This window comes from Dipodomys spectabilis, unplaced genomic scaffold (genome assembly GCF_019054845.1).
Source record: "Dipodomys spectabilis isolate Male_0828 unplaced genomic scaffold, ASM1905484v1 ptg000296l, whole genome shotgun sequence".
NCBI lineage: Eukaryota > Metazoa > Chordata > Mammalia > Rodentia > Heteromyidae > Dipodomys > Dipodomys spectabilis.
This window is the reverse complement of record NW_024870973.1, coordinates 342,902-369,369: the sequence shown is the minus strand read 5'-3', so window position 1 is coordinate 369,369 and position 26,468 is coordinate 342,902. Positions and strand designations below refer to the sequence as shown.

Genomic DNA, 26,468 nt, shown 5'->3' with positions numbered 1-26,468 from the left:
AGGTGGGTCTGGGTCATCTTCTCACCCCTCACCGCTGCTTCTACTCAGTGAGAAACTTCATACAACTTCACGTATATTCTCCCACTTTTCTCTTATTAGGTGTAATGAAATAACAAGTTCACATTTATATAGCTTAGTTGAATTCTTTTTTTTTTTTTTTGCCAGTCTTGGGGCCTGAGGCCTGGGCCCTACTATATCCCTGAACCTCTTTGTGCTCAAGGCTAGCCCTCTACCACTTGAGCTACAGCACTACTTCTGGCTTTTTCTGAGCAGTTTCCAGGAGATAAAAGTCTCTTGGACTTTCCTGCCTAGGCTGGCTTGGAGCCACAATCTACAGATCTCATCTTCCTGAGTAGCTGGAATTACAGGCATGAGCCACTGGTGCCTGGTTTTGTTCAATTCTTAAACAGGTATTATGTTATTGCAGGCCCTTTTACGAATAAGGGCTCTATCACTACACCATGTTTCACACAGTTAGGATTGGAGGATTATTTCATTTCATGTTATTGTAGGCTATTAATCTCTTTTTGTTTATTTGGGACAGAGTTGTGCTATGTAGCCCAAACTATCCTCAAATTCGTGACCTTCTTCCTATCACCTTCTTAATGCTGAAATTATAGCACCATTCTTGGCTTGGGTGCTGAATCTTGAAGCCACCTGCAAATACTATGATATAATAAATAAATAGATAAGTATCTTTACTGCAACATATTGTTTATATTGTCCACATTGTCCATATTCAGATATACCAGTTTTTAGTTGTAACTTTAGCTAGTCAGGAAGCTGAGATCTGAAGATCATGGATCAAAGTCACCCCAGGCAGAAAAGTCTCCATGAAAGTCTCATCTCCAATTAACCATTCAAAAACAAAAAGTGGAGCTGTAGCTGAAAGTGGTAGATCACTAGCCTTGAGCAAAAGATCTCAGGGACAATACCCTCAGTTAGAGTCCCACAACTGATAAAAAAAAAAGTCAAGATGCTGTAAGTTGCCCAGATAGTAAAAGCAAATAAATACAATGTTTTATTAAAATTATATTTTATTACATTTATTTTACATAGAGATGAAATATCTCTATGTAAAATAACATTAAGTGGATATATTTGTGAAAATTTACAAGTCTAAATTTCCACTTGCAAATGGTAGTTAAATGTAATTTTAATTATAAATATATTTTCATAATATATACTTTAATTATAAAAATTACATATTTTACTTTTAAATTATATTCTATTTTTAAAAAGAACACAGGTGTTAATAAAATAAGGTGCTACTGGTGGCTCATGCCTGTAATCCTAGCTACTCAGGAGGCTGAGATCTGAGGACTGTGGTTCAAAGCCAGCCAGGGCAGGAAAGTCAGCGAGACTTTTTTTTTTCTTCTTTTCTATTTTTTTAATTGTTAAAATACCATACAGAGGGGTTACAATTACATGAGCAAGGTAATGAATACATTTCTTATCAAGCATTGTTTTCTCCTCTTTTGTTTCCCTCCACCATCCCTTCCTCCCTCCCCCCAGTGAGACTCTTATCTCCAGTGAGTCATCACAAAGCCAGAAGTGGTGTTGTGGCTCAAGTGGTAGAGCACTAGTGTTGAGCAAAAAAGTTCAGGGACAGTGCCCACCCAGGCCCTGAGCTAGAGGCTTAGGACTGGCACAAAATAAATACATAAAAATTTAAAAGGTGCTATGGGGTGTGATGGTTTGAATATCTGTGCTTGTCAGAATTCTTATGGGTGGGCAGTCTCCAGCATAGAGGCACTAGGAGACTTTCAGTGGGTGGTGTGGTTCACCATGGAACACGTATAGCGGGGTTCTGTGGCTTCCACCACAAGAGGATAAGCTTTTTTTTTTTTTTTGACCCGTGCCCAATAACGGCATGGCAAGGTCCCGAGGAAGATGTAAACATGGTTTGTCGGGAAACTGTATATTGCTTTCCTTCCTGGCTACACTGCTCCACATCCCCACGGATGGTGTGTGAAGGCTCCTTTTGCCTTGCATCCTTGCCTGCCTTTGTTGTTTTCTTGATGACTGCTCTTCTGACCAGAGGCATGATTGAGTCTTAATGTGGTTTTGATTTGCATCTCCCTTGTGGGTACAGCTGATGAACATTTATTTCTTCCTTCATGTAGCTATAAGCCATTTGTACTTGTGAAACCAATCTGTTCAGTTTACTTGACCATTTATTGATTATTCGCTTGCTGTTTAAGTTGTTCGGCTCTTCCTGCACAATGAATGCTGGGGAGGATTTGGGGGGGGGGGTAGGAAACTATGAAAATCTGTATGGAGGTTCCTCAAAAACTAAGACCAGAACCACCGCCTAACTAACCCAGTGATAGCACTCTTGGGTGTTTATCCAAAGGATCCTAAGTCACGGTATAACAGGGCTACACATACACTCATACTTAGTGCGCACTATTCACAACAGCCGAACTATGGAAACAGCCCTGGTGTCCCACGGCTGTTGAATGGATCAAGAAAATGGGGTATATATACACAATGGAACATTGCTTAGCAATAAAGAAAAAGGAAATTATGTCATTTGAAGGAAAATAGGTGGACGTGGAAACCATCATGTTAAGTGATGTAAGCCAGTCTCAGGACAAAGGATACATGTTGCCTCCTCTGTGGATGCTAGACCAGAAACACACAAGAGGACGTGGGTTTCATGTGTGACCATGTGTTGCATACATACGTGAGCACATACAAGAGGGTCGGGTGGGCATTTCATGTGTGTGTGTATACGTATTGTGTATGCATGCACATAAACGTGTCTATCTATTACCTGTGCTGTAGAACTAGTGCGACGAAATAGGGAGGAAGAGGAAGGGCGCATATAGGCAAAATCTTTGTATATGTGTGTGAAACAAGCCTGGTGTGGCCGGGAAGAGTGGTTAGGAGGGAGCGTCTGGCCGAGAAGCATTGCACAAAGAAACCCCTTTGCACAACTGATTGACGTCCACAGAAGGAGGTTATGTGTGGAGCTGCCTGAAGGCCTTACCCCCCTCGGGAGTTCGCCATCCCAAGCTGGACGGTAAGCAGCAACGACGGTCGTTCCGCGGGATCGGAAATGAGTGTGCAAGCGTGCTCCCGGTGCCGTCTTCGAGGGTGAAGCCGGGTGTGTTTGCACACCTTCACGGGGCGCTGTTGCACGTGCGCCTCAGGGCGGTGTTCCCCCGCGCGCGCAGGGCGCTGAAGAGGTGGGCGCGGCAGGGCCTCGCACTCCGGGTCTGCTGCGGGCCCTGCGCGAGAGTTAACTGAGGAGCGGCCCGGGGTTCTCCCAAGTCAGGATCGGGGGTCACCGGGGCAGGCGGCCCCCCGGGCCCCGCCCCCTGCCCCCTCCCTCCCTCTCCCGCTCCGGTCTGGAGGCTGTGGCGCTCCGCGGGGCTCTGGCGCCTTTAAATGCGCTGTGGATCCCGGGCGGGCTCTCCAGTCTCCGCCCTCCCCACCCCTCCCTCTTTTCCCCTCCCCTCCCCTCCCCTCCCCTCCCCACCCGTCGCCGCCGCGAGGAGCTCGCGCGGGGCCATTTTTGGGCCCGGACACCCAGCGCCGAGCCGCAGCCAGCGCCGCCCGAGCTTGAGCCGCCCGCCGCGTGAGCGCGCCCGGCCGCCGGCCAGGCCGCGAGATCCCCCCGGCCCCCCGAGCGCGCCCGGCCGCCGGCCAGGCCGCGAGATCCCCCCCGGCCCCCCGAGCGCGCCCGGCCGCCGGCCAGGCCGCGAGATCCCCCCCGGCCCCCCGAGCGCGCCCGGCGCCGCGCCGCCGCCAACCGCCGCCAACCGCCAGGGGAGCAGAGAGCGGAGCAGCGGCATGAGCGAGGCGGGCGAGGCCCCCGCCGCCGCGGCCACCGCCGCCGCCGGCCTCCCGCCGGGCCCGGCCCCCGCCGCCGCCCCGGACCCCGCGCCCAAGAGCCCGGCGGCCGGCGGCGCGGCCCCGGCCCTGGCGGCCGGGAACCCGGGCGGGGACGCGGCCCCCGCCGCCCCGGGCCCCGCGGGCCCCGCCGCCGGCGAAGACGCGGAGAAGAAAGTTCTAGGTGAGTGCGGGTGGCCGGCCGGGCGGGCGGGGCTGCCGACCCACGTGTGCGCTGCGCGGGAGCCGCGCCGGGAGAGCGGGGTCCCCGCCTGTCACCCAGGAAGCGGGGTCCCCGCCTGTCACCCAGGAAGCGGGGTCCCCTGTCACCCAGGAAGCGGGGTCCCCTGTCACCTAGGAAGCGGGATCCCCCGTCACCCAGGAAGCGGGGTCCCCCGTCACCCAGGAAGCGGGGTCCCCTGTCACCCAGGAAGCGGGGTCCCCTGTCACCCAGGAAGCGGGGTCCCCCGTCACCCAGGAAGCGGGGTCCCCTGTCACCCAGGAAGCGGGGTCCCCTGTCACCCAGGGAGCGGGGTCCCCTGTCACCTAGGAAGCGGGGTCCCCTGTTACCTAGGAAGTGGGGGTCCCTGTCACCTAGGAAGCGGGGTCCCCTGTCACCTACAAAGCGGGGTCCCCTGTCACCTAGGAAGCGAGGGTCCCCTGTCACCTAGGAAGCGAGGGTCCCCGCCCCTGTCACCCATAAAGCGGGGTCCCGTCCCTGCCACCCAGGAAGCGGGGTCCCCATCCCTGCCACCCAGGAAGCGGGGTCCCATCCCTGCCACCCAGGAAGCGGGGTCCCCATCCCTGCCACTCAGTAAGCGGGGTCCCCATCCCTGCCACCCAGGAAGCGGGGTCCCCATCCCTGCCACCCAGGAAGCGGGGTCCCGTCCCTGCCACCCAGGAAGCGGGGGGGGGGGACCTTTGTACGTCATCTAGAAAACTGTGGGGTCTCCGCCCCTTTCACGTAAAAAGTGGAGTTTCCCCTTCACCCAGGAAGCGGGGGTGGGGGGCCGGGGGCGGCGGGCCGGGCTGGGGCCTCGGCCCGGGTTGGATCCGGTCGGGACCGGGGGTCGGGCCCCGCACGTCCCGGAGCCCGCTCCCCCACCCCTCCTCCCCGTGACAGGAAGGCCCGGGCTCCGGTCGCCCCCGGGCCGGCCGCGCCCCGTCCTCCCCGGGACCGTGGGCGCGCACGGGTGGGGCTGCTGGGAGAACTTGTTCGGAAGTGGGGGTGACGCTCGTCCACACGGGCGCCTGGGGGGCGGGACGGGACCCGGAGATGCCAGTGGCTGGGTAGGGTGGAGGGGAGGCGGGCGTGAGCATGCGCAGCTCCCGGGGTCTAGGACCAGAACAGGAAAGCGCGCGGGAGCACGTGAGAACGCACGGGAAGGCGCGGGGACGCGCAGGAACCCCTGAGAACACACAAGAACACGTGGGAACGCGCGGGAAGCGTGGGTCTGAGTCCCCAGGCCGCCGGCCCCGGCCCCGGCCCCGGAGGTCCTGGTCCTCGCCGGGTTCGGAGCTCAGCAGCACCAGGCCCGCCCAGCCTCCCTGGTCGCCGGCCGTGGACCAGCACCACCTGGTGCTTCCGGGCCGCGCGGAGCAGTGCTAACACGCCTTGTCCTCGATGGAACGCTGCTGCTGCTGCTGCTCGGCCGGAGTCACCGCCCGTGCGGGGCCCAGCAGTCCCGCGCACGCCCCGAGCCTGCTGACCGGAATGGAAGTTGATGTCGCTTCTTTGATCCTGTGTTGTAGATCCGCAAGCTGGCACCTAAGCCAGGGAGAGCAGTGTTCATGAAGACGCAGAAAGTTGCCTTTTCTTTCTTTCCTGTTCTGGGCCTTGACCTCAGGGCCTGGTGCTCTCAGTTGGTTTTTTTGCTCGTCTGGCGCTCTACCACTTGAGCCACACCTCTGTCTGGCTTTCTTTGTTTCTGGCCTTCCCCCCCCCCCCCCCCCCCTGGAGATGTCTCGAGGACTTTGCTTCCCCTGCTGAGTAGCTAGGATTACTGGGCTGAGCCTCCACAGCCTAACAGCTTTCTTTTAAATGAATTCATTGTGGTCTTCATGTATTGCTCGTGTGTATTTGAGGTGGACTTGAATGGCTGTAAAAGAAATTATGAATTTATTTGGCTTTATGAAATCCTTGGGCATATTTCCAGAATTCACTTTTTTTCTCACGTACATTGTGAATGCAGTAACATTCAACCTGGATGGCAGTTGGGTTTTTAAATCATTTCCCACCCCCCCTTCCCCCGACCCCCCATCATTAGTAATACCTTTCTAATCAGTGTACTTTCATGGTGGCAAACATCGAAAACAGTCCTATGCTTCTATCTTGCAAGGTCATTAACTTTTAGGCAAATGAGAGATGCATAATAAATGTATAATCTGAAATCATATATAACCTAGATGTATATAATTTCTAAAAAAAAAAATCTAGCTTCTGTACACTTGCATCTGAAACATCAAGTGTTTCTTCTTCCCTTGAGCTGGTGGTTCTGGATTATACACTAAATACTCTTATGGCTTTATGTTCACTGGAGAGGCATTACTTGGAAGTAGAGCTGGAGAATGCTTAGTGGATGCAGGCTGGAGTATCTTTTCTTTCTCAAAGATTGTTTCCCCAAACTTACTATTCTAGTAAAAGTGAAAAATCACCCTGCCAACAGCAGAGCAAGTCCCAAGGACAAGTTTGGTTTTTTTTCTCTATGTATTATGGTTTTTTTTATTGTGAAAATACTGTACAGAGGGGTTACAATTACATGGGCAAGACAATGAGTACATTTCTTATCAAGCATTGTAGCCTCCTCCTTTGTTTCCCCTGCCCATCCCCTCCTCCCCAACCAAAGTTGTAAAGTTCATTTTCGACATAATGACTTGAACATCTCATTGTTGCAATGGTTTTGAAGAGGCGAAAGGAAACCTTAGCTGAATGCCTGTAGGGAGGCTGAGATTGACAGCCTGTGAGATGCTTATCTCCAATTAAGGACCACGAAGCTAGAAGTTGAGCTGTGGCTTAAGTGGTAATCTCCAGGCCATGAGTTCAAACCCCAGTACTGAGACCTATTTAAAAAAAAAATAGTAGTCTTATTATTGTCTGTGCTGCCAATATTTCTGTTTCTTATAGGCGGCTTACGTACTTTCTGGATGTGCACATAGACATTTCCTAAAGGTTCTAAAGTTGATATTCACAATTGCTTCCAAGAACCATATTTGAAACAGTTAAGATAAACATGTATTTACAAAATACAGATTGTGTGAAGCTAGAATTTGTTGATTTTTTTCCCCCCTAAAGATTGGGGCATCGTGGAACAGTAGTACTTTGCTCATGAAGAAGGTAGAGAAACAAATTAATCTTATAGCAAATACTCAGTTTGATTCCCTTCGACAACAGACTGTAGGGCAAACAAACAGAGGCCAGAATTCATCATTGATATTTGAACAAGGCCTGCCAGGTCATGTCTCAGGTTGGGGAGTGCAGACATGGGAGGGCTGTGTCTTTGTGCACTGGCCATGGACAAGGGGCTATCTGTGGCTGACTAAAGTATGCCTGATGTTTTACAATGTGGAAGTGATATGCTAAATCCTTCCACTGTGACTCCCCTTTTGCACTTGGAGTTTTTGTTGGTTAGTAAAGTATTTCCTTACATTTTGACTTGCTCTATTTTCTTTTCCTAATTTCTGCTGGAATCAAGCTATTAAGGGTTTACTCAGGCATGCGTTTATATATATATATATATATATATATACATACACACACACACACACACACACACACACATATATATATAATATTATCCAAATCTTAGTAATATGAGCATTATCTCTTTTTAGGTCAGTTGCTAATTTATCTGCTTAATCTTATTTTAGCCACCAAAGTCCTTGGAACTGTGAAGTGGTTCAATGTCAGAAATGGATATGGATTTATAAATCGGTATGTATATCTACATGTTTTAAGTTTATACCTGTGTTTTGCCATTCTTTATTAATGGGTTGTATAAATTGGAAGGTACTCGATGAAATGGCATTTGTAAGTTACTAGTCATTAAATGTTAATTAAAACACATTTCTAGAATAATAATTGATAACTTCATACAATCTTAATCATTAAAAGAAAAAAAAAGGATAGGAAATAAAATCAGAAATGGGAAGAGCTTTCATACCCATAATGTTACTGATGGCAAAATGGACTCCTGACATGTTTGAACAGTTTCTCTAAGGCCACACACTAGTGAGTCTGTGAGCTGGACCTGGAACCTAGGTCTGATCCAGTTCCTGTGGGGAACTGTGTTTTCTAAAAATGATGATAACTTTAGAGCGTGTAAGACCTGGGGTGACTGCACGCTGTTTGGACACGAGCTGTTTTTATAGGATGTGTCCTTTGCTTCGCTTTGCTGCTCTTCCTTTTTTTTCTTGTTGGTTTCAGTTGTTGGGGGGTGGGGGTTAAGGGTGGTAGCAGATCTGTTTTAAATTTCAGTGTAAGGAGAGCCTAGTTCACAGCTGTGCCCTGTCCTTATAACTGTCTTGCTTTGCTTTTGGAGGGAGGAAAATCTAAGGCTCTGGTTACATACCGCGTGATTTAGGAAGAGGTGAGGGGAAAGGAATGTTTCTGAATGTTGAAAACTGCTTGGATGTCAGCTCTGGTAATGTGGAGGAAAGCTGGTATCTTGTCGAGTTGAAAATGTTTCAATGAGACTCTATCCCAGCTAGCTGTCTTGAGTTTAGAGGAAACAAAAAATTGTGATTTTGATCTAATCATTTTTTAAAAAGTTTCTGCACATCCTCACTAGAAAAGTACTGAATTATGAGACTTTTTTTTTTTTTAATTCACAGGAATGACACCAAAGAAGATGTATTTGTACATCAGGTAAGAAGGATTATAAATGTTAAGTTTTCCATATGGGTCTGGTCATGGGGCCTGAACTCTGGGCCTGGGCGCTATCCCTCAGCTCTTCAGCTCAAGGCTAGCGCTCTACCACTTGAGCACCACTTCCGGCTTTCTTTTTGCTTATGTGGTGCTGAGGAATCGAACCCAGGGCCTCATGCATGCAAGGCAAGTGTTCTACCACTGAGCCACCTTCCCAGCCCCAAGGAGGGAAATCTTAAATACATGTTTGTTCCTTTTCCAAAAGTGAGTTCTAAAAATCATACATAAACACTTCTGTGGTCCATTTTGGGATAAGAGCTCAATTTCACATTTTTTATGATTGGCAGATGCTTATACCATTGTATTAACTATTTTCAGCTTCATGTTTGCAGTTGAATGAAATAATGATCATTTAAACTAACAGTTTAAAGTTAAAAGACTGTCCTCAGTAAAACTTTCCTGTTTCCCTCTCTTGGTGTGCATGCGACTCTGAGCTTCCTTCAGTGCTTTGTGAGCTGTAGAGGCAGGCAGCCCCTTTTGTTGGAATGTTTCCCCACAGGGAAGGGAAGGGTCAGAGTTTGTACATTTTGAACTACATTTATTTTTCGATGAGTTGTGTGGAATGAGTGTTTATATTAGCATTGTTATGCTAGTGTATTCGTTCTGGAACTTTGTCTCAACGGTGTTTTTTTTTCTCCTGATTTTTATTTCCTCTGTTTTAGGTCTGTAAAGGTATTGGGATAGAATTTGACAGTTGGAGGGCTGGGAAGGTGGCTCAGTGGTAGAGCGCTTGCCTTGCATGCATGAGGCCCTGGGTTCGATTCTTCAGCACCACATAAGCAAAAAGAAAAAAGCCGGAAGTGGTGCTGTGGCTCAAGTGGTAGAGCGCTAGCCTTGAGCTGAAGAGCTGAGGGACAGCACCTAGGCCCAGAGTTCAGGCCCCATGACCAGACCCCCATCCCCCACCCCCCAAAAAAAAAATTTGACAGTTGGAGATAGTGGTGTCTAAAAAGCCCTCTGATTTCTATATTTATTCTTGAGCAGATGCATTGATACTGTACCTTGATGATTGTAGTTGATTTCTTTTTCATAAGATCAGATACTTTTAAAGTCATGACAGACTGAAAAGTGTTGTGTGCTGTAGCTGTAGAATGGTAGGTGTTAGGGAGCTTCTCTGCTGTGGCCAGCATTGGCATCACAGCTTGCCGGAGCCTGTGACCTGGTTCTGGCCCTGTGAGGAGGTGTGGTTAGTCACCTCAGTGTGTTGAAGTCTGCCCAGTTTAACAGGAAAAGGGACTCAGCCTGCAGGGTGGGGCTGGCTTTGGAATGGCGGCAAGGGCTGTGCCTGCGCATGTATCCTGTCCTAAGCTGCCTTTTTCCTCTGTGGTGTGGGTGAGGTCTCTGCCTTATTGACTCACTGTGTTTTTTTCCCTTACCCCTCCTACTCACAGAAGGGGAAGGGCTGGATTACACACACCTAATCCCTCTCTAAAAGTGAGGTTGACCTAATTTCATGGGAGCTCAGCCCCTTTAACTGTTTAGGGCATCAGCCAAAGATACAGAAGTTTGTTGCAACAATGATTGGCCCTTTTCTTTGATTGAAAACTGTGAAAGTATGCCTGGTCCTGTCTACTTAGGAGGCTGAGATGTGAAGCCTGAGGTTCAAAGCCAGTCCGGGCAGAAAGCCTGTGAGACTCTTCAGTTAACCACCAAAAACCCACAAGTAGCACTGTGCCTCCTCAGCAAGGCCGAAAAATAACTTCACATCTTACACAGAAACACAAGCATACATTTTAGGTGAAGATGTTTTGTAGACAAGAAAAACTGATGACTTCCAAAGAATTTATAAAATAAATGGTTTTATGGTTTATTTGGAGATCAAGTAAACTTGAAAGTGATAAAAATTGTTTTGATAGTGTTGTGCAGTGTCATTGCAATATGCTGAAATAGAATCTTTTGTTTTCTTTCTTAACAGACAGCCATCAAGAAGAATAATCCACGGAAATACCTGCGCAGTGTAGGGGATGGAGAGACAGTTGAGTTTGATGTGGTTGAAGGAGAAAAGGTGAGCAGTAACCACGATGTAACAGTTTTTTGCATAGTCAAAGATTTTTAGCTCCTTTGAATTACCTGTATTTTAGGACTTTTTTAGGAAAGGAGAAAGTGATTTTGTATTTATCTTTGTTTTGGTGAGGTTGTTGGAGCTTGAACTCGGGGCCTATTGCTCTTGCTCAGCAGAAATAGTTTTGATTATTGAGTGCTATACTAAACATCTTCAGTATATTAAAACTTTTTTGATGGAACTGGGATTTTCACTCAAGGCCTCATAATGGTGGATAGGTGTCCTATCATTTTGAGGCACACCCCAGCCCAAAATGCTTTTAACTTCTCATTTCATAAAATAACTTCATTACTGAAGAAAAATGCTAGTGTTTTCTGGCATTAAAAATGCATTAAAGCTATTTTGGGACAAAATATTTTTTTTTTTTATTTCTTCCTCTTTCCTTTCCTTTTTCATTTCCCCGTCCCCTTCTCTTTCCCTCTCTTCTTGGTTTTTTAAGGCTCCTCCTGCTCGAGCCTTCCTAGTACCTGAGATGGAGGGCTGTACCACCATGCCAGGTGTCAACAGATTTCTTTTCGTAAGAATGCTTCCTGCTGGGCATTGTGGTTCATGTTCTCCCAGCATTTGGGAGGCTGAAACAGGATTTGGAGTGCAAGGCTGTCCTGGGCTACACAGCAAGACTGACTCAAAAACAAACAAACAAAACACAAACCCAAGAACAATAAAGCACAAGATTTTCTGTTTGTGGCCACTTAAGCTAACTGAGTTCCTCTGCTCATGGGGGTATGGTTTGTAGTGGCTATAAGCAACAGCTTTCCTGAGCAGTGCATAGATCCTGTTACTTATGTAGCTTGTCCTAAGGGACCTTGGAGACTGGACACAAGGTGCCTCTGAACTGAACTCATGTGTTGCATTCTAGACTCCAGACAGGAATTGAGGGTGCCTTTGGGAAGCCCCAGGGCTCTGTGGCCAAGGTTCACCTTGGCCAGGTCCTCTTGAGCCTCTGTTCCAAGCTGCAGAACCAGACATATGTGACTGGAGCCAAGTTCAGCCCCTCCGGCCACCTCAAGTGCATATCTCAATGAGTAGCAAGGACACTCCCTGATCCCTGTGTGGTCAGATGCCTCCCCAGTTATGTTCCCCTAGACATGCATCGGCCCTGTGCCCTGTAATACGGCCACTGTGCTGTCCCCCCTTAACTATATTCACTAATAAATGCTAGATCTTGGCCCGCTACCAACCATATATAAAGGTTGTAAGCATTTCTGCTTACAAATAATAAAGACAATTTCAGAAGAGAATTCATATTTGACCATTGCTTTCTATCTTGGGCCTGTTTTTAGAAATGGAATGTATCTAAATAAACTTGCAACTTTGATTCAGCCCATGCTACAAGTGCCATGGCAGGAGCTTAGATTCTAAACTAATTGGATCGAGTGACTTCACCGCCATCTTCTCTCCCTGGCCCTTCACACTGTTCCACAGTCCTGATTCCTATGGTTTGCAAACTCTTGTAAGACAAAATTGCTTTGTCTTTTTTTTAATGTACTTTGAAATTTAAGTGGTTGCCTTACCAGTATGATTGACAGAGTATCTGTCAAATTCCTTGGAATTTCACATCACTTTCCAGCAAATTTGTGGTGCAGTAATCTGTGGTAACCCATCCAGCTCTTAAAGTATTTTTTCCAGGTTGTTTTTACTTTTGCTTGTTTTCAGAATTCAAACTTTTACAAATTGATCCATATTCTTTATGAATTCCCTGTCACAGTTAATAATATCACTGAAACATGACTTATTTGTCCCTGTATAAGGGTTCCTAAGTATGTATCAATAATAATAGGAAGGTCTAAAGATGGATTGCAAAGTAGACCTTGTGTTTTTAAATTAAGGACTCTTGGCTGCCACTGCCAAGATGAGAGAGGTTTCCTCCTCTGACATGAGAGGGGAGGCTGCCCTCCCCCCTCTGACATAGAGCTGGGCACCATAGGGACTCATGGGGGACCTAGGCAGCACAGATAGCAGCATATTCTATGAAGACTGGCGTCACCCTTGGTTCTGTCCCATCAAGGAACGTTCTCCTAGGTCTTACGTTGCTTCTACTTACGCAGTTGTGTTTTCTTTACTACTTGCTGTACTTGAACTAGGTCACCCATGCAAGCAGGCTTAATTTAACCAGCTGTGTGCCTGTAAGTCATGACATCAAGCACCTTCAGCATGTAGGTAAAATTGAACCTATATTTGAGATGACAATAGGAAGGAGTCACATTGTAGCTCTTTTGGAGGGAAGTTAGTTTGATTTCTTTACAATGTGGAGGTTCTGTTTGTTTTCTTTCTCAGGGTGCTGAAGCAGCCAATGTGACTGGCCCAGATGGAGTTCCAGTGGAAGGGAGCCGCTACGCTGCTGATCGGCGCCGTTACAGACGTGGCTACTATGGCAGGCGCCGTGGTCCTCCCCGTAACGTAGGTTGTCTTTGTGCCTGACCAGTTATTGAAAGTTTTCTCTTGGTTAATACTAAATATTAAATGCAAGTCTTAATAGGATCAGAGACATAAGCATACCTAGAGATACCCAGTCTGACGACAGGATAAGAGATTTTTCTTTTTTTGTGGGGTGTGGGTCAGGCAACATTTAGTGCCAGAATTTATCCATAGCTATCAGTCTCATTGGAAACTTGCCAGTCAAGTTGTATCCGTTGAATGCCCTTTCTGCAAGTCACAGAAGTGTAATTACCTCGTAAAGAGGAGATTCCAGGTAGGCAGTGCCAAGATTTTCCAAAGCTTTTCCTTTTCTTGATACTTTTGTTTGGCCAGAATGTGGCCCTATGGCACTCACTGGCAGAGGGGATTTGGGTTCTCATTGTTAGGTTAAGTCAGGTTTTTGGTTTTTTTGTTGTTGTTACTGACACAACTGACCTAAGAAAATCATTCTTTGGTGACAAAAAAAATAAGGATAAAGCTTGAGAATAGGCAGTACAGCTACCAGTCACAAAAGTAGTAAATAGCTGGGCGCCCGGTGGCTCACGCCTGTAATCCTAGCTACTCAGGAGGCTGAGATCTGAGGATCGAGGTTCAAAGCCAGCCCGGGCAGGAAAAGTCCGTGAGACTCTTATCTCCAATAAACCACTAGAAAATTGGAAGTGGTGCCATGACTCAAGCTGTAGAACGCTTTCCTTGAGCTGAAATGCTGAGGTACAGTGCCCAGGCCCAGAGTTCAAGCCCCACTACCAACAAAAAAATAAAAAAAAAATGTAGCTGTTTTATGTAGCATAACATTTTGCTGTTATTTCTAAATAAAGAAGCAGCAAATAAGTTAGAGATCTTTTGTTCTTTAGATTGGTCACAGATCAAAGAAAGAGAATTGTAGAAACCCATCTAGTTAGAACTTAGGAGACTCAGTTTAAAGAAATCTAAAGGCTTTTGCAAATAGAAGTAGGGACCAATGCCATAGAATATGACACCATAGAGTTTTGAGAGCACAGATAACTGACATGCAAAGAAAAACTTGAGACTCAACATCTTAGTGGAATGAAATACCTGTAGTCATTCCTTCCAGTGGTCTCTGTTTTGATAACATATCTCTTTCTCCTTATTAAGATGTTTTCCTCTTTATTCACTCATCTTTACATCCTGTCTATCATATTTCTTAGTGCATCTCATCTGCTTCTGTATTTTTCTCACTCTTGTTTTAATTGCCATATTTGTTTTTTTAATTAATAAGCCATGAGGGGTAGGGATTAGGAATGAGCTACTATCGCAACTTACTACATTATCTTATTTAATAAATTTCATTGTCATTTCATTAACTTTTAGGTTCATACTCATTCTCAGAGATCTAGCTGTGATCAGTTTGAATTCTTGGCCAATTCAGAAGTAAAAGTGATAGAAAAATCTTTGAATTTTTCTAGGAGATGTTGTCCTCCAGAAACGGAAACAGGACTTAAGGAAAAAATGGCACAAGTCTGGAAGTGTACATAAGTGGATGTCTTCTACTGTTTCCAGTAGCTTACAGTGTCTCACAAGTACATGCACCACCAGTGCTGCCATTATAATTGTCTTAGAGTTTTTCATGAAGGATTTGGCTGTATAAAACTGAAAAGATAGAGGCATTCCTTCAAAATGCTTATTCTTAGAGTTAATATTGTGATGAATATTTCCTGTAGAAATACATTTTTTGTAATTATGAATTGATTGTTGATCCTTATTTTACATAGAGTAGAATGGCTTGATTTTTCTGAAATTTGAATAGTTGAGCCTGTAGGTGAGTCAGTTTCTACTGGGGAATGTAGTTTTTTTGTTTGTTTTTTTGTCGGTAGTAGGACTTGAACTCTGTGCCCAGGCACTGTCCCTGAGCTCAAGGCGAGTGCTCTACCATTTGAGCCACAGTGCCACTTCTGGTTTTCTAATGGTCCATTGGAGATAAGAATCTCACAGACTTTCCTGCCCCGGCTGGCTTTGAACTGTGATCCTCAGATCTCAGCCTCCTGAGTAGCTGGGATGACAGGTGTGAGCCACCAGCACCTGGTAAGAATATAGTTTTGCATGTGGGTTTGTTATTCCCCATAAGAAATGAGTCCATAGAGGCTTTTGGTAGTTTCTAATGTATTCATTGAAAACTTAAGTTTTCATAAGTAATAGTACTGTTTACTTATCCCTCTATGAAGTGGGTTTTCAAATCACAAAGCCCTTGAGTGGTGGTTGGTGGCCACATTTGTTAAAATATAAAATGACAGTATGTGAAGTAGTAGGAAATTATAGAAAATGTGCCATTAATTTTCGTTGTTAGTATGGTCTCTTGTTAGAAATGGTTAACATTAGGACTTATTACTGCTAAAGCCCAACCAAAACTTTATTTTTAAACATAAAGAATCATGAAGTAAGTTAGTGGTTCTCTTAAGTTTTTGGTTTTGGCCTCATTTACTTGTGTAGATGCTACTGCAGATCTAGAATTTTAATTTATGTATGTTAATACTTACTATTGTATGAGAAATTAGCTCATTATTTGTTAATTTAAATAACATCAAGATTTTTACCTTGAGTGAGAAGAGTGGCATTGCATTATACTTTCATGGATTTCTCTGGTGTGTCATGGTTTCATAGATGATGGCTGGATTCTCTGAAGTGTGGTATCACAGGAGATGGCTTGGATCTCCTCTGGTTCTGGTGCGTGGTTTCACAGGCGATGGCTGGATTCTCCGATGTGTAGTTTCATAGATGATGGCTGGATCTCCTCTGGTTCTGGTACATGGTTTCGCAGGCGATGACTGGATTCTCTGGTGCATGGTTTTTCATAGACGATGGCTGGATTCTTCTTTGATTCTGGTGTGTGGTTTCATTGACGGTGGCTGGATTGTCTTACAGTTTTGCGTGTAGACCGTGTGTCATTGTCCCCAGACCTCACGCTCACCAGGGATGATGAGGAAGAAGGCAAACACCACTCAGTAGCATCCTGAGACAACTGACTTTGTGGTGGCCCTGGAGACTCAGTTGCACTTGAGAAGTGCTCCAGGCAGAAACCATTTAGGCTCCCTTATGCTCATAATGTCATGAAGTACATCCTTTTCTTGGTAGTGTCCTGGCTTTGTCCCAATGGGCAAAGGCTGGGAGACACATTGGAGGAAAATGTAAGTCCTGTAGTTAGTTCTCCTTTGGGTTAGTCAAGTCCTATTACTAGTTCTAATTAGATGAGACTTAAATCTGTTAATAGGTAGATTGCGCTTGCTTTTCTGCTTCTTGATATATTATCTGCATAGATCTAATGTAATCACAGTGTACTTTATCCCAGGAAATCTGGGGTAAATGCATTTTGTCTGTAAATAACTGATTGTTCTGGGAAGTTTTTTTTTTTATTATTTTGGTTTTCTTTTGGCGACTTTCCTCCTAAGTGGTTTTCTTTGGTTCTGTCCTTGCTGAAACTTTCTCTGAATCTCTGTTTGTTTGCTTCGCTAGTACGCTGGGGAGGAGGAGGAGGAAGGGAGCGGCAGCAGTGAAGGATTTGAGCCCCCAGCCACCGAAGGGCAGTTCCCAGGGGCGCGGAGTCAGCTGCGCCGCCCCCAGTACCGCCCCCAGTACCGGCAGCGGCGGTTCCCGCCATACCACGTGGGACAGGCCTTTGACCGGCGCTCGCGGGTCTTTCCCCATCCCAACAGAATGCAGGTAATGCAGAATGCACCTGGACTTCCATCCTCCTCTGCCTCCTCCTCCTCCATCTCCTCCTCCTCCTCTTCCTCCTCTTCTTCCTCCTCCAACTCCAGCGGCTGGAAATAACACCTGGCTTGCGGCTTGTCCATGCTGCAGAAGCGGAAGCAAGGCCTTCAGTCGGTCTTTCCAGAGAAATCATTCCAGAGAAATCATTCTAGAAACGTTTGTAGAAGCACCAGCACATGGTCATACCCATGATAGGAGGGGACCGAATTTTATAGAACAGTAAGAAAAATGGAGGCAGGTGGTATGTGTAAAAGTGTGGATAAGATCTGGACTTGAATCTCATCTCTGCCAGTTATCTATGAAGTTTTGTGAGATGAATATAGGTATTTAATGCCTATACCAAAGGGTGAGCACTTTCAAGTTCAATAAAAAGAGTATAACAACAAAATGCCTGCAACATAGAAAACACATTTAAAGTACCAAATTAGATGAGGGTGCTGACCTTTCAGGAAAACTACAGAGAATGTAGATGGTTGTCGAACCTCATGCGTGGGAAAATATTACTAGTAGAGCTTTTGAGAGTTTATTCTGTTATTAATGAGCCCTGTACCAACTTTTTAGTTTGCAGTAACTTGGAAAGTGAGGAAGGCGTCCACTATCTACAGTAGCCACAGGCTTTATCCTCTGTGTCCCTTCTACCACCCGCCCCACGCCATGTCATGTGGCAGCTGAGGGTGACGTCCAGCCTGTTGTTTGTGACACTCCTCCTGCCCCGTCTTGCATGGCTGTGCTCTTTCGGCCTTGCTTCTTGTTTTCTCCTTGGACACAACAGCTGCCCCTGACAAATGTGCTAAGAATAGCAAGTTGGGTTCACGTGTGTGGAGCCATTGGGCATGGAACACTTGGAAGGAAGTCTGGATGTGAAAAAGTCGTGGGATTGTGATGCACATTTATGTTTAATGCCTTCATATTGCCTCTCTTTGATAATCACTCTTCTCAGGATTTAATGTGTTATATGTTCTGTTTTCTGAGAAGAGTGTATTTCACCTTAGGAGTTTCAGGTCATGGTGCTGTGTGGTGTATCATGTGCAGAAACTAAAACTAAAAATAACTTTGAGCATGTGTGTTCTATTCACATAACTGCATGTGCTGTTGTTGTTTTTTTTTTTTTAAATTCAGGCTGACCTTTGCCCTATTCAGTGTTAGAAATGAAAAAACTGATTGCAGATTGCTTCAACTTTCCCTTAGAATTTTCTAAAACACACTGTCATATTTTTATGTATCTACTGATTTAAAATCTCCTTTAAAGCAAATGTTAAAATCTCTTAAAAGTGTCTTCCTTATAATAAGGTAGCTTTAAGGTCCAGTGTGTTGTCTTTGAAAAGTATATGTAGACTCTATGAAGGGTAAAAGCTATTAAGGTAAAGTAGGAAAGTTATATTTGCTTCTGTGTTCTACTGTGGGGCCAGTGGTGGTGTATTGTTCTTTAAGACAAAGTAGCAAGATATGTCCAGGACAGAATGATTTTCATTGTTAAATGTGTGTGTGTGTAGCTACTACTGAGCTGCTAGCAATCATTTATAATCTTTGAGAAGAGAATTAGTTAATAGAGCAACAATGTTTAACACCAAGTGGCAGATGTCTGAAATTAATGTTACCCCATTCTTTCTACAGCCTTTGAAATTAGCAGTGATTTCCAGATTTTTTTTAAAGTAACTTTTACCTACATGAAAATGGACAAAAAGTGGCAGGATGTGATTTACATTGTTTATCCTTTTCTCTCCTTGTAGCAGAGGTTGGAAGGGTCTGAGGTGTACCTGGGCGGGGGTTGGGGGTAGGATGGAGGAGTCATGAATGCTTGTGAACGTAGGGGAGACCTTCGTTTTGCTCTAGGTGTGATAGGAGGGAACACGTTTAGAAGGTCACTGTCTCAGGGACCACAGTAGGGTGGGGAGAGATGCCTCAGGCCACTTCCAGTGGGCAGATGATCGTCCCTGGCTTGTGCTAGCGGGCGGTGAGAGCCAGCAGTCAGGACAGGAAGAGATTTTAAACACAGAAGTAACAGCTCTGAATATGTGGTGTATGGAGTAAGCAACACATTTGTGGTTGCTGACTTAAAAAACTATGAGCACAACAATGAAAGATAGGGTTTGGAAAACAATTTTTTGAGTTGTGTGTATTTTCCTGTATTAAAAAGTAGCCAAAACAAACAAAGCAGAGGTAAAAAGTTGCGAGATGAAGTAGCAAGATACGGTTCATTTAAGTGAAACTGAGAAGAGACCGGAAGGTGCAGAGGTGCAGGTTTTTTAAGTACCATCTTGCAGGAAGGTTGAAGACGAGGCTTGGAGCTGCAGTACAACCTTGCATGTATAAGACACCCTCCTGAAAGCCAGAGGGTGGGGTGAGGTAAACTGCCAGTTGAGTGAGTGTAAGTGAAAATAAAATTAGAGAACTCACTTCTGGGACATAAACCTTTTAAAGACTGAGAAAACAGGTGCCAGCAGGAGACTGTGAAACCGGACAGGCTGGGAGGATGTATTTCAGGAAGGAGTTCTGTCCAGTGCTGCCAGTCGCTAGAGGAAATGAAGCTGAGAAGTGGTTGTTAGGTTTGATCTAGGAGGTTAGTGGTGTGGTAAGGACAAAAGTGGGAGGGAGTGCATAGACAGAGATTGAGAGGGTTTCTTTGTGATGTGATGAAAAGGGCTTTCTTTGGCTTTCTCTGTTGAAGATGAATGAACCAAGTGAACTCACTAGAAATCCACCAAATGACCCAAATTGTGGAACACTGTATAGGCAGTGAAACCCCCGTGTAGTCTGAGGGCTGGACTCTGTATCTACAACTTTTCTGTAAGTTTTTCTAAGTAGAGAAAACTGTGGATGCTCTCTGGTCGCGTTTACAGGTCTTGATAGAGATATGGAATAAACAAGCTAAGATGTATAGTGAAAGAGAGAAGGAGGGGACAAACTGGGTTAGAATGGGGAGTAGGTAGCAAGAAAGAATAGGAACATTTTTGGTTATGAGCTGAGAAGAGATTAGAAAGTAAATAGACAATCAGGTAGGTTGATAAGCTTGATGGATTGTCCTCCTGACTCTCTCTTCTGATTGTCTTCATGACTCTCTCTTCTGATTGTCTTCATGACTCTTCTGATTGTCTTCATGACTCTCTCTTCTGATTGTCTTCTGACTCTTACTGAAATACAAAATTGTAATGAAATCCTTCATTGGGAAGAATTTAATGATTTATTTTCAAGAAAGAGGTTGGGATATATTTATACTGTGATGTCTCTCAGGTGTTAGTGGTGGGCTTATTTTTAGTTCTTTCTAGGGCCTGGCGTGCTGACATGCAGTCTGCCCCTGAGTTACATCACCAATCCGCGGTTCAGATTTAGATAAGTGCTGGTGAGCACTTAGCGGGGTGGAGGTGGAGTCAGGTTGTAAAGTCGTTGTGTTGGAATGTGTTGAAAATGTCCCAGTGGTCACACGTACTGCATTCTTCTGTATGAAATAGATTGTCTTCCAAGAGGAGAAAATGTTGGCTTTTAAAATGTTGTAACATGTTGTGCTCTGGGGAAAAGGTGAAAGACTGAATTCTCTTTTTCCCTTTCCTGTTATTTGTAAACATCTATCAACTCACTAGCTCACTGTTGCAACTGAAAGAGTTCAACTTACAGTGGAGCACTATTTTACTTTGCAAAAAGGAGTTTGGTCTCTGGTGGCTCAAGCCTACTATAATTGTAGCTACTCAGGAGGCTGAGTTCTGAGGATCGGAGTTTGATGCTAGCCCAGATAGGAAAGTTTGTGAAACTTTTTTCCAAGTAATCAGGAACAGCCTGGAAATGGAGATGTGTGGTACAAGTGGTAGAGCACCAACCTCGAATGAAAAGCTAATTAAGCAAGAGCACCGAGGCCTTGAGTGCAAGCCTCAGTACTGGCATCAAAAAAATTAAACAGAAAAAAGCAGTTCTAGAGGCCAGGCATGGTGACTTGTATCTGTCATCTCAGATACTTGGGAGTCTGAGATCCAAAGTATTGTAATTAAAGGGGTCAGGCAAAATAAAAACAAAAAACAAAACACATTTCAGTCAATAGCTGGGTCTAGGGGCATACATTTGTCAGGTAGGTAGGAACATTATTGTCCAGGCTAGCCTGTACGAAAACATGAAACTGTAGTGGTGGAACACCTGCCTAACAAGCTTGAGGTCTGAGTGTAAACCTCAGTACTGGTTTGTGTGTGTGTGTGTGTGTGTGTGTGTGTGTGTGTGTGTGTGTGTGTGTGTGTGTGTGTATTTCCACAGCTGTGTGTTCTTTGACCCTGTTACGTACCAGGCCATGACCCTCATTTTCCTTCTGCTCTCATTACCCCACTAGGCTGGCGAGATTGGAGAGATGAAGGATGGAGTCCCTGAGGGAGCTCAGCTCCCAGGACCAGTTCATCGAAATCCCACATACCGCCCAAGGTACCGTAGGTATGTGACTTTTCTACGTAGGTCATGACGAATGGAAGCCTTGAGCTACAGTAGAATGGATATGTGTCTGTTTTGTTGATCTACTATATATGTAATTGGAAGATGTGCCTGCTCTGACCATGCCTTCAATATTTGCCTATTCTGTATTGTCAGATGTTGTTGTAACAGTTTCTTGTTTTTGACAACTGGACTATTGCATTATACCTGTATCAAACCATTATTTATATTCTGCAACTTATGTGTGATGTTAATTAATATGTAACTCTTTTAGGTTTTTTTTTGGTTGGTCGTGGGGCTTGAACTCTGGGCCTGGGCGCTGTCCCCTAGGTCTTCAGCTCAAGGCTAGCCCTCTACCACTTGAGCCACAGTGCCACTTCCTTTTTTTTTTTTTTTCTTTTTTGGAGACAAGGCCTTGCTATGCTGCCCATACTGACTTCAGCCTTGAGATGCTGCTTCAGCCTACTGAGTGCAAGGGTTATAATCATGCTTTATTTTTATTAAAGAGACAAACTGATGTTAATTGGTGGGCAGTTCAATGGTAGTGCTAGTAATGGAAGAAGAATTGCATGTCAGTATTTGGGATGCTAAATATTTTTAAACTGAAGTTTTCTACTGTATGGATTAAATGAGGCTCTTGATCACATTGTCTTCTTTAAGTTCTAGTCTGCAGTTTAATAACTGTATGTTCTCATGCGAGCTTGTGGACTGAAGCTGCAGCCAACAGGTCCAGAAATTGGACATCAGGAAATCTACAATGGCAGGACTGAACATGCTAATGCATCTAAGGTCTTGACTTTAATGTTTTTAGTGATGTTAAACATCACGTGTTCCTCTTGCTGTTAAAATTACTATTGGCATCAGTATCACAGCAGGTTATTTTCTTGTGCCTGATGTTTTGGAAAGACCCTTCTGACTTTTTTTTTGGGTCCATCGTGGGTCTTGAACTCAGGGCCTGGGCGCCGTCCCTCAGCCCTTCAGCTCAAGGCGAGCGCTCTACCACTTGACCCACAGTGCCACTTCCGGTTTTCTAGTGGTTTATTGGGGATAAGAGTCTCACAGACTTTCCTGCCCAGGCTGGCTTTGAACTGAGATCCTCAGATCTTAGGCTCCTGAGTGGCTGGAATGACAGGTGTGAGCCACCAGTGCCGACTCTCACGGTTTTTTTAATACTGTAAGCTTTTGTCTTTTCATCTAACCCTGAGGTGAGTAGAAGTAGAACTTCCTGAATGACGTTTCATTCTACCGGTCAGTAGCTTCCTAACTGAAATGCTGGGCACAGAATCATGAAACATTTCCATTGTTTTTTAGATTTTGGAATATTTACTGGTTCAACATAATCATTGGATTTTTAGATGAGAGAAGATCAATCTAACCTGTACATTGAAATTTCCCTGTTTAGATGTATTGAAAGAATATATGCACGGAGAAGGATTGTAATTCTTCCTTAAAAGATTCGGTCTATTTGTAGACAATCGCTCATGATGATAAGTCACCAGGTTTTAGCTCTCGCTGCTTAACCATTTACCTTGGGAAGTCACCTCTGACCTTTTTACACTGTGGCAAGAGTAGCACTGTCCTGGTTATAGATTAGTGCAACCCCATGTTGGTCACCTCTGCCTCTGATGTTTGTCATCTCTGTCCTTTTTTTCTGTCATCTCTACTCCTGATGTTTGTCACCTAAAATAGGCTTTTGTTTTTCCCCATGTTTACTCCTATTAGTCTCCACTGGACTGCATGGCGACAGATCCGGAATAATACTGTGTTTCTTGTTTTCTTACTCTTCTGCCTGTCAAAGTTCCTGTCAGGGTCATAATATGTGTTCAATGTGTACAAATATGTGTGCAAATAAAAAGAAAATGATGGCGAAATTAGGCTTTTGTTTTAAACAAAAAATTTTAATTTAAACAATTTTTTGCATTTCCATTACTGCCCTGTAAACAATCCTTTCAGTAAGTAGTGATCGCTTGACTCTAACAGCAAGCCTTGAGAACCCTGTCACTGCATTTGCATTTGTTCCTGTTCTGTGCACCTGCTGTAGGGGGCCTCCTCGCCCACGGCCTGCACCAGTTGTTGGAGAGGCTGAAGATAAAGAGAATCAACAGGCGGCCAGTGGTCCAAACCAGCCACCTGCCCGCCATGGATACCGGCGTCCCTACAACTGTCGTCGTCGTCCGCGTCCTCCTAACGCTCCGTCACAGGATGGCAAAGAGGTAAAGCCATGATCAGGTGGGTGAGGTTGGGTCAGCCTTTACTAGTAAGGCAGTCGAATCAGAAGACTGAGGTTTGGTCAGTCTTTATTAGGGCACACTTTAGAGGTTTTATTATATGATGACCTGACACATAGCAAATATAGCACTTCTCTCTGGATCAAAATTTAGTGAATGGCTTGATTATAGCAAGCTAAAATGTTTAATTCCATTCATTGACATTCCCTGAAAAAATTACTCATGTTAATCGGGACTCAGAGCTAAACATTTGGGTGTCTCTTGGTGAGGATAATATTCCAGAGAGAGAGTTTCCTCCAAGCCTGAGTTGAAAGTAGTATACATTGGAGACTGTGTGGTGGGTGGTGGTCTTTGGCAAGTAATTTGGAAGTTCTCTTCCATGGCTTACACATGTAAAAAAAGTGAAAATGTTGCATGGCCATTTTCCTTCAGAGGTATGAAAAGATACCTTTCAGTAAACTTCCCACAATCACTGTTTGGTTCTGTGTTTTAGACCAAGGCAGGTGAAGCACCAGCCGAGAACCCTGCTCTGGCCACCGAGCAGAGCGGTGCTGAGTGACCCCGCTCCCCAGGCCCCTCCACCACCCACAGGGTAAGAGCCCACGTCTGCACTTGATGTGTTAGTACTGCTGACCTGCCAACAGTAGCTCAGCTGCTGTTCTTGTGATGCATACATGCACATGCAAATCCCTTGTATCCATTATGGTTCTGGGGGACATTTTTAGTGGTTAATTATCTGATGGAATTGCCTCGAGTAAATTTTGGGTTGTGAACTTGCAGAACATAATTGATGATGGCAGACTCTCTTAAAAAAGTTTGATTTAATTTTTCCCAGGTGACCTAAAGAATTAATGACCATTCAAAAATAAAGCACACCTACGACCTTACCAACACCAAAGAAACAGCTAAGCAATAAAGTCGACGACTAACCAAGATGTGGACATTAGAATGTTTGCTATTATTCTTTGTGAAACCAACAGCTACAAAATGAAAATGCCAGCAACTTTTCCTGCAATCTGCAGTCCAGGAAAACCCGCACAGAACGCAAGAGAGCACCCTCCCCAGTTTCAGCCACCACTAGGTTTCTAGTTTTTCCTGGTTTTTACTGTTTTGGTACTATGAATTGAAAGAAGAAATATTAATACCATATGGGAAGAACCCCTACCAAAGAAATCCGAAATATATAGTAAATGCTTTTTTTTTTCCTTTTTTGTTCATTTTGGATGCTGGTGCTAAACTTCCAAGTGTCATGATTTAAAAAGAAATTTTATGCCCTTATTTATTTCTAGAATGAGGGGAGGATCACAATTTTTGATTTCTTACATGACTCTCTTTTAAAATGTGCAGTAAGAAGTTCCTCAGAAATAAAACTGTTGCCCTTCAAAGGAGCAGGCGACTCGCTTGCGTGTGCTTTCCCGTGCGCGTGTGCTTTCCCATGTGCGTGTGCTTTCCCATGTGCGTGTGCTTTCCCGTGCGCGTGTGCTTTCCCGTGCGCGTGCGCGTCTCACTTGCGTGTGCTTTCCCGTGCGCGTGTGCTTTCCCGTGCGCGTGCGCGTCTCACTTGCGTGTGCTTTCCCGTGCGCGTGTGCTTTCCCGTGCGCGTGTGCTTTCCCATGTGCGTGTGCTTTCCCGTGTGCGTGTGCTTTCCCGTGTGCGTGTGCTTTCCCGTGCGCGTGTGCTTTCCTGTGTGCGTGTGCTTTCCCGTGTGCGTGCGCGTCTCGCTTGCGTGTGCTTTCCCGTGTGCGTGTGCTTTCCCGTGCGCGTGTGCTTTCCCGTGCGCGTGTGCTTTCCCGTGCGCGTGTGCGTCTCACTTGCGTGTGCTTTCCCGTGCGCGTGTGCTTTCCCGTGTGCGTGTGCTTTCCCGTGCGCGTGCGCGTCTCACTTGCGTGTGCTTTCCCGTGCGCGTGTGCTTTCCCGTGCGCGTGTGCTTTCCCATGTGCGTGTGCTTTCCCGTGTGCGTGTGCTTTCCCGTGTGCGTGTGCTTTCCCGTGTGCGTGTGCTTTCCCGTGCGCGTGTGCTTTCCTGTGTGCGTGTGCTTTCCCGTGTGCGTGCGCGTCTCGCTTGCGTGTGCTTTCCCGTGTGCGTGTGCTTTCCCGTGCGCGTGTGCTTTCCCGTGCGCGTGTGCTTTCCCGTGCGCGTGTGCGTCTCACTTGCGTGTGCTTTCCCGTGTGCGTGTGCGTCTCACTTGCGTGTGCTTTCCCGTGCGCGTGTGCTTTCCCGTGCGCGTGTGCTTTCCCGTGCGCGTGTGCTTTCCCGTGCGCGTGTGCTTTCCCGTGTGCGTGCGCTTTCCCGTGCGCGTGTGCTTTCCCGTGCGCGTGTGCTTTCCCGTGTGCGTGTGCGTCTCACTTGCTTGTGCTTTCCCGTGTGCGTGTGCTTTCCCGTGCGCGTGTGCTTTCCCGTGTGCATGTGCTTTCCCGTGTGCGTGTGCTTTCCCGTGCGCGTGTGCTTTCCCGTGTGCGTGTGCTTTCCCGTGCGCGTGTGCTTTCCCGTGCACGTGTGCTTTCCCGTGTGCGTGTGCTTTCCCGTGCGCGTGTGCTTTCCCGTGCGCGTGTGCTTTCCCGTGCGCGTGTGCTTTCCCGTGTGCGTGTGCTTTCCCGTGTGCGTGTGCTTTCCCGTGCGCGTGTGCTTTCCCGTGCGCGTGTGCTTTCCCGTGCGCGTGTGCTTTCCCGTGCGCGTGTGCTTTCCCGTGCGCGTGTGCTTTCCCGTGCGCGTGTGCTTTCCCGTGCGCGTGTGCTTTCCCGTGTGCATGTGCTTTCCCGTGCGCGTGCGCGTCTCACTTGCGTGTGCTTTCCCGTGCGCGTGTGCGTCTCACGTGCGTGTGCTTTCCCGTGTGCGTGTGCTTTCCCGTGCGCGTGTGCTTTCCCGT

At 46.0% G+C, this 26,468-nt stretch overlaps 1 protein-coding gene and 1 non-coding gene across 2 annotated transcripts; both read left to right on the top strand.

The window, feature by feature from the left end:
* The first annotated feature begins 3,796 nt into the window (after positions 1–3,796).
* Positions 3,797–24,990, top strand: Ybx3 (Y-box binding protein 3). The gene is made up of 10 exons (XM_042701545.1): positions 3,797–4,024; positions 7,708–7,771; positions 8,671–8,704; positions 10,680–10,769; positions 13,104–13,226; positions 16,713–16,919; positions 21,280–21,377; positions 23,416–23,587; positions 24,096–24,194; positions 24,438–24,990. The coding sequence occupies exons 1-9, from the start codon at positions 3,802–3,804 to the stop codon at positions 24,159–24,161; spliced, it is 1,077 nt and encodes a 358-aa protein (XP_042557479.1). The 5' UTR covers positions 3,797–3,801; the 3' UTR covers positions 24,162–24,194; positions 24,438–24,990.
* Positions 11,509–11,644, top strand: LOC122127049. Its single transcript, XR_006151068.1, has one exon. It is a non-coding gene; the product is annotated as a small nucleolar RNA SNORA70 (small nucleolar RNA).
* Positions 24,991–26,468: the final 1,478 nt, after the last annotated feature.

Coding starts and splice junctions, on each gene's coding strand:
- Ybx3 (XM_042701545.1), top strand. CDS start 3,802: ATGAGCGAGGCGGGCGAGGCCCCCGCCGCCGCGGCCACCGCCGCCGCC. Junction 4,025..7,707: donor CGCGGAGAAGAAAGTTCTAG/GTGAGTGCGGGT, acceptor ATCTTATTTTAG/CCACCAAAGTCCTTGGAACT. Junction 8,705..10,679: donor AAGATGTATTTGTACATCAG/GTAAGAAGGATT, acceptor CTTTCTTAACAG/ACAGCCATCAAGAAGAATAA.